Here is a 12,073-nt window from a genome sequence, read left to right as displayed (position 1 = left end):
CAAGGAGAGGCGCATCCTTATTCCACCTATTATATTTCTGGTTCAGCCGGCTGTCGGAGGAATGGACTATGTAAAATTTTGTCCTCCAGTCCTTCCATTTGTTCTCTTTGCCGACTGCCATCATGTACCCCTTGTAGGTGGACAAGGTGTACCAGCCGTCCCCACCTGTTTTGGGCGCTCGGCTAAGGTAGTGCATATGGGCGAATGCCTCAAAGCTAGGATCTACCCCCATCATGTCACATGCGACAACAAACCCGATGATATTAATCCCTGAGTTTGGGACAAGTTGCCAGATACCCAGTTAGTATCCATCCAAGATCCTCTCCACGGCCGGATGGAGAGGGAAGCAAAGGCCCGCTTGAATGGTTGCCTCGTAGCAACCAAAGGCAGTGTTGCAATAGCTGGCCGGGCTCGGCCAAGTGACTATGTCATCCTTATTTGGCACAGACAATGTATAGCCGTGCCCCATGACATGTTTCAGCTGAAAATTAGCAAGGGCGGATGCCATGGAGCTCCGCTTGCCCAAAGGAACTTGATGATAATAGGGCGCATGTTACTATATGCCTCGGCCCAGCCTTCGCCTTTTTCCACTAACAAGGACTCCCTTGCAGTGTCTATTCTAGCCCGCGCCTCCTCCGAATCTATGGAGCCGCCTTCAGAAGATGACGAGGCCGAATCGTCATCAGAGCTCTCGCTAGAGCTAAGGGACCGCCGGCTGGTGCTAGCGGGGTCATCCCTCAGACTTTCCTTCTGCGCCTGTCCAAAATGCCCGGGTCCTGACTGGTTTTCGGCCTCCTCCAGTATTGGATCACTTGGGTGCCGCTAGAAGTTGGGGAGTAATAATAAGTTGGAGTTGGAGGGGGGGTCAGAAGTAGGGCTTGGAGGGTTATCAAACACCTCATCTACTGGCGCCCTAATGGAGCCGTCTGAATATATAGTCAACCCTTCCGAATGGTAATATGAACCATCCAAATTATATTTTCTTGCTGTTCTCTTTGTTCTGGCCATAGTGTCCTACACATACACAGAAACGATCATATTCAGGGAAGTTCGCAAAGTAGGATCTTTGGCCAAGCAGTCGGCACTGCTAGTTCTAGATTCAGCCGTCCCCGGTGACCGGCTAATCACTATCCTATGTCATGCCGCGTGCGATTGGGAAGCCATTTTCCAAAAGAAACAAAGAAAAAATGCAAAGTAAAGAGAAGAGAACAGGCGGTTACCTTAGAAGAAGGTACTAAAGAGACACTTGGTTCGCTGGAACATGCGGACAGAAAGCCAAGTGTCAGATGCTTGAAAATCAGGTCTTGGAAAGTCAAAAGTTCTGAGATTCTCCAAAGTTTCGTGCAAAGGTGTGAATCATAGGGGAGGGGGGTTAACCTTTCTATTTATAGGGGTAAACCCTAATTTTTGCCTTCATAGTAAATTTTAAATCAGCCAGCCAATGGCCGACACCTGTCACAAGCGACACGTGGCAAGTTTGTGTCCCCTGTGAGGGACAAATGATTTGGGTGTTTTTACCCTGCCAAATGGCCCAACCAGAGCTTGATACATGTCACTAGAAGGGGCGCCACTTTGGACCTTCCAGATGGTGACATGTGTCTGGCAGATCCAGCCCCCTGGGAATGGTGGCTTTCAAGGCCCAAATCCCAAGGGGCCCTGCAAAAAACGGCATGCCCTTCCTTAGGGAACCAAACCCTAGGAAGGGCATACATCCCAAGGACCCTACAAATAGGGAACATTCCCCTAACTTATGGGGATCTAATCTTTTTTACAACTTTTATGACATAACCTTGATTGAATACCAATCATTGTCTGAAATGTCACTCTCAAGAAACAGTACACCTGAGCTTGGAATCCAAGCAAATAACCTTCTTTCCGCACGTTTTCACTCTGAACCCGTATAACTTAATCTTCGGAGGTGGAGCACTGACCATTCGGTGCTCCGTTGTATTGCAGGTACAGGCGTCTCTTGCTGGATCCAGTATTAGTGTTGTAACTCTCCCGAGGGACACAAAAAACCCCAAAATAGAAAGAATTGTGATGGTTGTGGATTGTGGATGATTTGAAAACGGAGGCCAAGGGCCTTATTTATAAAAAACAATAGTCCGGAAATCAATAGATAAGAAATCGAGTTCCATTCAAAATAAAAAAAACCTCCTGTCGCGAACGACAAGAGCAAGCGCTAGACGACAGACTCTGTCGTTTGGCGCTAATTAAAAGATAAAACATGCTTTGTACGGATCCTTTTCCTAATATAATTAAGTAATTAGACTCCGTGTTTATCAGTTTTAAGATAAGATTTATCAAAATAAAACACTTAATTTATTCCAAATAAAACTTTTTAAAATACAATTATAAATCCTAATTCCATTATAATTTAAGAGAACCTTCTAGATTATTCTAGAAGACTAAAGTCAATCCTAATAACTTTAGGAATGACAATTAATATTAGGCCCTTCTCTAGATCATTGAGCCGTATATAAAAACCATTTCAGGCCCAATTTAGTATTTTGGCCATAACTTCCTCATTATCCATCAGAATTGGGCTTATAATATATCGTTGGAAAGCTCTTTTTGAGACTAATCCAACTACACTATTATTGGACCCTTATCATGGACCAAACTAAAATAGACCGACTATTTTCATAAATAGAGCAGATTTTTAAAAACAGAAAGAAGGAGTTTTAATAAAAATAACTGCATCACTATACTTTTCACATTTTCACTTCATTCGATAATCATACGACGTGAAAAGTATTTTGAAGGAATTGTGTCTTCGATAAGTGCAATTACTGGATATATCAAGGATCACTATTATGGTGAAAATAAGTTCGTTCTCTTGGGGTGTCATCATCTGTTGCTAGACTATGAGAGATGATCTTTGGACTAGTCAAATAGTCCAAAGCCCGCTAGAATGGATCCTATGAGGTTACACACAAGGGTATTGGGTTAACCAAGTTAGAGGCCCATTAATGGACCTCATGAGCAATTAACTAATCATGAAATGAATTGGGCTAGCATAGTTAGATTGGAATTAAGTTTTGGGCTTTTTACATGGGCTCTTATTTAGAGATGAGATCTATAAATAAGATCCATGCCTAGGGTTGCATAAAAGCAGTCATAATCCACACACAGTGTATTTTGACATCAAGGTAACCAATCCCAAAACCCTAATCCTCTCTCTAACTCACGGCTCTCCCTCTCCCCTCACGTCCGTACAGACGGCGCCTATAGGTGGTGGCTCGTGGTGGTTATCGTGGTGGTTCTTGGTTAGTATGTCTCTCCTCTCTGTAGAAGGTCAATTGAAGGGTTCAATTGCAACTAACTAGCATTAGTGGAGGTCTTAATCTGTGCCCGTGGACCAAGTAGAGGAATCACGCTTGAGGTTCTTTATCTCCCACTGTTCTTGCTCGATCGCACGTGGAATCACGCTTCAAAGGTACAATTATATGTTCTTTATTTGTTATGCAATGATCCTTGGTTTAGGTACTTGATTGAATATGATTCATGTTATTTCCGCTGCGTGGTACCTATAAACTCCTACATATTCATCACTGGGTTTGGTTTTGGGGAGACACATTTGGGTGTCTACAGTCACATTTGGGGCTTCTTTTGTTCTTGAGTCCGTGTTCGTTCAAGTAACAACTCGGGTGAGCAAAACACGCTACAAAGGTATAATTGGTTTATCTCTCTCTATTATTAGTGTTGTTAATTATTCATGTACTAGTTACTTTCATTATGAGCGGGTCTTGGGGATGGGTTTTACCTCCGTGGGATGTCGGACATATTGAAACCTAACATTTGTAGCTTATATATTTTATTTTATCTTTTAGTTATCCTAACGGCATGGATGTTTGCCTATAAATATTCTTTATTTTCATTAATGAAGGCATAGAAGTTTTGAGTCATTATTGATATTTTGTTGAGAAAGCTACTAATTTAGTTGTTATTTAGTCTTGGTTAGATTAAATAGCTTCATATCCCTGAATGTCTTGAAGAGCCCATAAAAATATGCATCAAGTGGTGAGGTGGTTGAGGATAGTTTGCTTAGGAAGAGCAAAGCTAAGGAGAGTTCAAATGATATTCTGGTTGAGGATGAGAGAGATATTGAACCTTTGGGTGAGAAAGTTGTTGAAAAACCTTGTGAGAAGAAGGTGGAGAAAGAATTTGTCAAGTCAATGCTTCCCTACCCTCAAAAGTTTTTGAGACATACATAAAATGGATGAGCAATTCTGAAAAGTTCATCGACATGCTTAAACAACTCCATCTTTTCCTACCCTTTATCAATGTTATCCAACAAAGGCCTAACTACGCCAAGTTTCTCAAGGAAGTTTGTACTAGAAAGAGGAGTTTAGATTTCATTAAGACGGTGAATCTCACCGAGAATTGTAGTGCCATAACCATGAATAAAATGTCACCCGAGTTGAAAAATCCAGGCAATTTTGCCATCCCTTGTGCTTTTAATAAGATGCAAATTGATAATTCCTTGTGTAACCTAGGGGTTAGTATTAGCCTCATGTGATATTCGGTTTATCAAAGACTTGAAATAGGAGAAATTTCACCTACTAATATTACCCTTCAATTAGCCGATCGGTCTATTAATTTTCTAAAGGCTAAGATAGAGGATGTTCCTTATTAGTATCAATTTTCAAAAAAAAAATATATATATATATTGTTTAGTTTTCATGTGTGACTTTTCCAATTCCTAGGCTTTGAAGCATTTTATATTCCCTCTTTCTCTAAACTTACAATACCCAATGTATTCTCTCTAACAATAGTAGTTTAACTTTTCTACCCTTTCATTATTCAATTTTTCAATGAGCACTACCTTTTCCTTTTCTTTCTTTTTTTTTTCTTTTTTTTTTATTTTTTTTTTTTAATATTTGATGTATTATTGTTTTGGTATTGTTTTTTTTTTTTTTTTTTTTTTAAAAAAAGGTATTAGTATGAAATTACAAACAAATTAAAGAAATTTTATTTGTTTAAATTGTGTATCGCACGAGAATTAATTATCTAGTGCAAGTATAATCTAACAACCGAAGGCTCTGAGGCATTTCCCGGGCCAGTGGGACACACACTAATTTATTTATTATTTATTATATTATTGTTCACCGACACACAAATTTTCTATTAAAAAAATAGTGTGAATATTGGATCTCTTAGAAAAAACCTGCATAATTCACTATTTAGTACTACACAAATTTTTGTATGCGGCTGGCCGCATGGTGTGGCAGGGGCTACTTGTATGGTATTACTGTAGGTATTCCTTGTATTCTGGGGTTACTTGTATGGGTGTTACTGGTTTTGTCATGATTAATTGTAGGTGTTACCTGTATTATGGGTTACTTGTATGGGTGTTACTGGTTTTGGTCAGGGATTACTTGTAGGTGTTACTTGTATTATGGGGTTACTTGTATAGGTGTTACTGGTTTTGGTTGGGGTTACTTATATAGGGTGTTATTGGTTTGGTACGAGATTTTGGTTTGGGGTTACTTGTATATATACAAGTAACGGGTAACCCCAGAATGCAAGTAACACCTACAAGTAACACTAGAAACAAGTAACCCATAATACAAGTAACCCTGCCGCACCATGTGGCCTGCCGCACTGAAAAAGCTCTGTTAATACTATCACGATTTTCACCACATAAGAACTTCAACTCCACTGATACATCATTGAACTGAAAGAACATTTACCGACAATGAAAATCAAACTTTAAGAAGGCATAAGATACAAGCAATGGGAGCAAAGAGCTCAAATTATATAAGTCAGGCCTATCACAAATTCGCAGTTTCAGGTACCTTCATTTAGATAGGAATTCTTATTACAAGATGCCTGATTATTCCAGACTAGCCATTCATAAATATACGCAAAAGCATATGATCAGCGATATTGGGATGCTAATTCACCCTCCTTGACGATGTAGTTTTGAGGAGGGAAATCTTCTCCTTTAAAGTAGTTGTCCAGCATATCCTTTACACCAGCAGCATAGCGCAACTGCAGCATTTCAATTCAAGTGATAAGTCCATACTCATTGAGCCATAACGAAATCGTAGGAACAAAAGTGTGTAGACTCGAGCAAAAAATTACACAGATTACCTGAGCATCAATAGTTGTGCCAGAAATATGAGGGGTCATGGCATGATTCGGCATGTATCTCCAAGGATGATCCTTTGGAGCTGGTTGTGGATACCAAACGTCTCCACTATACCCTGTGAAGTAATGTTACAACTCCTGTTAAGCTCCAATCCAAGAATCCTAATTTGAGCACTTTAAGTTTTAAGAATATAACTCTAGCTCAATGTAAGAAATTGAGAATGGTAATGGTACACTGGTAAGCGGTAAGTATTAGCATGATATGTATACAGCAACCTGGAAACTATGTACTATTATGTATATATGCTATGATACCCTGAATCAAATTCTGTCACTAGAACAAGAATTTTAAACTCTAACTCTTCCCAACCTCCATTTAACATGCATTATGTAATCCAATCAACAAAAGTAGCCAAAAGAACTTAGTTTTTCTTTTTTTTTATTTTTTCAAAGTAAGATACATGGAGTATATTAGGAAAGTCTTCTCGCGGGATCTTGGTTAGGGAGTAGGACTAAAGAAGATCTTAGTTAGGGTCTTAGGGATAATATGACTAGTTTACTTTACACCTTAATTTTATACTGCAGTATGTGACACCTTACAAGATTTCTCCATTTCAAAGCAAAAGGTCATTTTATAAGACACATTGTATAAGTATCCTTTTTTAAATTTAAAAAATTTAAGGAAAAAAAAAAAGCTATATCGTTGAATATAATACGAAATTGGACTAAGGACTGCACAATCTGAGTGGGTGCACTCAACACTAGGAACAACATTATTGGGGTGTAAGGCATGAAATAAACAGCACTATTGGCTGCAAGGTGTGAAATTTTTTTCTAACTTTATAGGTCAGGTCTTGAACCAAGGGTGTAAATCATGTCATGCCTTGAACCCAACAACATAGCTTATGGTGTAGAGTGCACCCACCTAATATTGGGTTGACATCTGAGGTTACAGTTGGTGTCATTAAAGCCGATTAAGCTGTCTAAACTGTAATATAGAATTTTTACCAGCAACATGACCACTTGAGCAAGCATCAACAACAGCTTGGGTATCCATGAGTGCTCCTCGAGCATTATTAACAATTAGCACTCCTTTCTTCATTTTTGAAATCATCTCCTTGTTAATCATTCCTCTGCACCATAGACAAGTAATTTGCCAAACACATACTTAAAAATTACAAATTCAAGGAATAGGTGAAAGCCTAGTGCTAACTTTAAAAATACATAAATAATAAAATCATTTTTGCCTCTTTCCCAATGATCTAGATTACAAATGAGCACATGATAATATGATATATTATAAGGTGAGATGTGCAGTTCAGATAAGAAACCACATACTTAGTCTTCTCGGTAAGAGGAGTGTTCATGACAACCACATCGCATTTGCCAAGCATCTTTACAAGATCCTCCTCATACTTTGCTCCTGTCTGACTCTCCATTTCTGGGTCCATCCTGATACGATCATGATACAGAAGATTACAATTAAATGGCTTCAGTCTCTGAAGCAAAAGTTTGCCAATCCGTCCTGCACCAACAGTTCCAATAGTCTTGCCCTCGAGATCATAAGCTCTGTACGCAATACCAGCGACATTCCACTCCCCTTGGATAGCCTGATGATATCCTGGCAAGAAGTTCCTGACGAGAATAAGGATCCTCATTAACTCATCTTCAGCGACAGAGACAACATTGCTTCCAGTTACTTCTGCAACTGTTAGACCAGCAGCAGCTGCAGCCTCCAGATCAATGTGATCAGACCCGATTCCAGCGGTAAGTAATAGTTCCAAGTTCTTTGCTTTTTTTATTCTTTCAGCAGTAACATAGGCAGGGTGAAAAGGTGTTGTTATGAGAACATTGAGATCAGAGATATGCTTTTCTAGTTCTGCAACCAAATGAAGGAAGGGTTACCATAATTTAAAATAAAGTCTGGTGCCCATAATGGTATTTTGGTAAATGAAATAGTTGATATTTCCCTATTGTAATCATTAGAGATGGAAAGTGTACTATATTACACAGCACATACATATCAAAAACATTCAATTAAGTTGTAATTTAAATCTCTTATTTAATCATATCAGATTAGGATAAGCTTTTCCATGTTAATTCTGGAGAAATATGGTAATGTTGAGAACGCGATGACCCATGAGCAACAGGACTAAATATTCCAGGACCTACAAACAAAATGCTAAATATAATATTATGAATTGACGCAGTAATGCAGAAAGAAGTTCATTACATTACTCTCTAGATATATGCATCAAGTCCGTTACAAGTACATTTCCCTCTCTTTTTGTTAATTTCAGCCACCCTACTCCCCTTATTTTACTTGCACTTTTGCACTTGTAAATATTCATAAAAATCTCAGTATATTGCGCACAAATATCATTGAAGTACAAAGCTATGCTTTTAAGGCATAAGCAACTACAGAAAGCATATCACTCCTCTATTCTACTATTTGCTTCAAATGCCCAATTACCAACTAATAGTCCTCAAACTTCTTTATTTAGCAATTACTATATCAATTATCAAGCATTTTAGCTCTCCACTACAAAGAACAACTTTCTGTCATATGAACAGAGCTTAACAGCTAATAGTCCTCAAAATTCTTTATTTTGCAATTAAGATTTCAATCATCAAGCATTTTAGGTCTCCACTACATAAAACAACATTCATTCATCTCCATGTATGAATCCATAGAGCTTAAAATCGTTCCATGTACCAAGGAAAAAACTGGTATTCCATTCTCAGTTTGTACACCCTCAACTCTAAAGCAAGACCAGAAGGAGAAAAAAGGATGAAAAAGTAGCTTTGCTTATGTCTTTAAGATAACAAAACATATTTAGTCTTCTAGAAAACCTACCAGAATTGGGTCCATCTTTGTCATCCGTAACAATGTACTCATGGCCCTGCGACTCTAGCCAGTCTCGTATCCCCAGGGAACCTTCCACACAACCCACAAAGTTGGGATTCATTGATGCATATTCATTTGCTTTGTAAAAAACACCTACAATTTTCTTGCTACTACCCGAAGAACCCTGTTTAACAAGTACGCAAGGAGTTAACGATGTCAAACACAGTAAAATTTATAAGAGTAAGAGTAGTCGATAGGAAAAGTTAAGTTCAATTTACCAACTTACATCAATACTCAACTTATTATATAAAGTTTTTGCTACAGTCTCATGTTCCAATTTAATACTTAATATCTAGTTTCCTTGATTTTATGTCATAAAGCCTTCAAATCAAACTTTTGCACTCGAAGTTCCAAAAATCTAAGTGCTCACACCAATCGTTGACAAACAAGGATCTAAACCCATATAGCTAGCACTAGTGGCTTTTTATAAACAAATTAGCAGAGCCACCAAGGTTTGAACCTCCCTTACACCCCTGCCTAGCAAAATAAAAAATTATAAAAAAATTCACAGATTTCTTACAAAATACATTTTAAAACCTGCCATTAATTTAGAATATGTAACAGCATTGATAATTTCTTCATCACAGTACTCCATTTGTTCCATTTAAATTTACTCACAAGGAAGGAATGTTATAAACTTAAAATTTTGACAACAAATTCAAGAAGTACACAATACTCCTGCTGTTTTCCAACTGAGGGTACTTGTATAAGGATTTGAACCTAAGACTTTAAGTACAAACTCAATGCATTACCACTGTAACAAAGCTAATTTAATGTTACTCTTTTTTTTTTTTTTTTTTTTAGGGGAATTTGATGTTACTTAATGCACTAAAATAATGCATTACCATTAATTTTGGCGGGGCCGCTGCCACCCAGACCCCTTAATAAATCCGCCCTTGCTGGTAATTAAAAATACAACTAATTTACCCATTACTCGTACCTGATAATTCAAAAGATATATCTTTAGGGGTCAAGCCCCTATGAGCCCCGTGAGAAGATCATCTCACGGGAGACTCACCTTAGGTAATTGCTTGAATGTGAAAAAGAGTTCTTTTTTATTTTATTTATTTAATAATTTATTAATTTCGAAAGCATGCTTGCAATTAGTCATACATTAGTGTTTAAGTTGAGATCACTATAATTTGTTATATACACGCAACTAACCTAAGGTTAGTTTTGTTTTTCATTTAATGATAAAATGCAAAACAATCATCAAAATGTGAACAAATACTCATAGGTGTACGGTAAACCTTAGTATATATAACAACCTCTCTGAGGTCACGGGTTCAAATCAATCAATGTTTCATCAGATTTGTTTTAATAAATTGCCAAATAGCAAACTAATTTACAAACATTATAATTAAATCATAATTTACAATTTTTTAAAATAAATAAATTATAGAGTGATTAATTATTAGTAGCATACTACTTAAATGTCAGATTTATGTTTGACTCACGTTTGACAAGTAACATTGACCGTACTTGACAATCTGTACAATTAAAATGTCTTTCTCATAATCTGCAATTAAAGATACTCGTATCACTTAACCTTTGAATTAAAAAAAAAAAAATACATTGATCTGACACATAAAACATCACATGTATATATTTAATTATCAGATAACCTTAATCAATTTATAATCACATATAGAACTGCTTATTTATTCCGCCTAAAAATTTAAAAATATTAAATATTAAAAAAAAAATGTGTATATTCAGTAAATCTGCTAATTAACATAATCCATCTCAGAAAAAAATTATAAATTTTAGCTTGCCAGATTCCTTTGTCGTAATTACAGACAAAACAAAAAAAAACAATTAATTGATAAAAAAAATAATAAAAAAAAAAAATAACAAATTCATGGTTTTCCAAAAAGATGAAGATGCTTACATGAACATTTCTGGTGAAAGAAGAAGATGATAATGCAGAGTTAGCCGTGACAGATTTGACTGCAGATGTAATTGCACGCCTCATCGCCATAATAATCACTCACTTGATTGATCACTCTTTTTGTTTTCTGTCTCTCAATTATGTCTGAATGGTAGTTCAAATAGTAAATGATGATCAAAAATCAAAATGCCAATTCTTGTTGAAATCGCCACTTACGTGTCCTATTTTGCTTTCCTTCTTTTACTACCTCCTTTGTCATACGTAATTGCTTATTTGACATTACTCTATCCGGTTATTTTTATGTACTCCCTCCGTTTTTAAATACTTGCTTCATTTGTATTTTTTATTTGTATTTTTTATACTTATTCAATTATCTTATTTTGACTAATGTTTGTGATTTATACCTAACAAAAAATATAGTGTTGTGGCTCCATGTTGGAATCGTCTCAATGAATAGATTATTAATTTTTAATTGTTATAATTTACTTATTGATAATTAAAGATACAATTGGTTTCAAAAAAAAAATTAAAGATATAATTGATCAAAGATTAGCATCGGCATACGTGCCCAAGTATTTAAAATCGGAAGGAGTAGTACGAAGTGCATGTTACTGAGGTACTCGCTCTGTTTATTTTAATTTAAGTTACCCATATCCTAGCCTCATGGACACATAATAGGTGGCTACTATTTAAAATTTGGAAAAATAAGAGAAAGAAATAAGTATGAGGATCACTAGAAATAATGTGAGAGGGAGATAATATTATAAAATGGTAATAGCATAGTAAATTTAAAAGGAAAAGAGAAAAATAATATATACGAAATATAATGTGAGTGGGGTTTCCACACTTAAAAAACCACCGTTTTAGAAATTGGGACGCTAAAGTTTACAGATTAATGTTACATGTAGCCTTCATAGGCTTATGGCTATGAATAAGTATTGTATAAGGGAAAAAAAATTAATTTGATGATCCCTTCGTATTTTATTACTTGCTATATTTTTCCATGTATGATAGTAGAAAGTACTCGTAATAAAATATAAAGGAAATGTGGTCGATGGAAGAATAAAGTGATAGTAGGGAGGAAAGAAAATAAAAAAATATTAAAGTATGATAATTGGGGAGGTCCACTAGGAGAGAGATATCAGTAAAATATTATGAAAGATTTCCGAAAAAGGAAA

General features: G+C 36.3%; 1 protein-coding gene across 1 annotated transcript; it reads right to left on the bottom strand.

Moving 5' to 3' along the window:
• Positions 1 to 5,702: 5,702 nt before the first annotated feature.
• Positions 5,703 to 11,054, bottom strand: LOC145617338 (formate dehydrogenase, mitochondrial-like). The gene is made up of 6 exons (XM_081672026.1): positions 10,896 to 11,054; positions 8,954 to 9,128; positions 7,435 to 7,975; positions 7,105 to 7,229; positions 6,100 to 6,212; positions 5,703 to 5,997 (listed from the first exon to the last, which is right to left on the bottom strand). Exons 1-6 carry the CDS (start codon positions 10,983 to 10,985, stop codon positions 5,884 to 5,886), a joined length of 1,158 nt encoding a protein of 385 aa, XP_081528152.1. The 5' UTR covers positions 10,986 to 11,054; the 3' UTR covers positions 5,703 to 5,883.
• Between the last annotated feature and the right edge of the window lie 1,019 nt (positions 11,055 to 12,073).

The sequence above is a fragment of the Chenopodium album genome, chromosome 26 (genome assembly GCF_948465745.1).
Source record: "Chenopodium album chromosome 26, dcCheAlbu1.1, whole genome shotgun sequence".
NCBI classification, from domain to species: Eukaryota; Viridiplantae; Streptophyta; class Magnoliopsida; order Caryophyllales; family Amaranthaceae; genus Chenopodium; species Chenopodium album.
The sequence above is the reverse complement of the archived record's forward strand: the minus strand, read 5'-3'. Positions and strand labels throughout refer to the sequence as shown.

What these genes read in the sequence shown, in the direction of transcription:
- LOC145617338 (XM_081672026.1), bottom strand. Translation starts at nt 10,985, where the DNA reads ATGGCGATGAGGCGTGCAATTACATCTGCAGTCAAATCTGTCACGGCT. An exon ending in CCTCTTACCGAGAAGACTAA is followed by an intron (nt 7,230 to 7,434) that starts GTATGTGGTTTC and finishes TCTATGGTGCAG; the next exon opens with AGGAATGATTAACAAGGAGA. An exon ending in CTCAAGTGGTCATGTTGCTG is followed by an intron (nt 6,213 to 7,104) that starts GTAAAAATTCTA and finishes ATTACTTCACAG; the next exon opens with GGTATAGTGGAGACGTTTGG.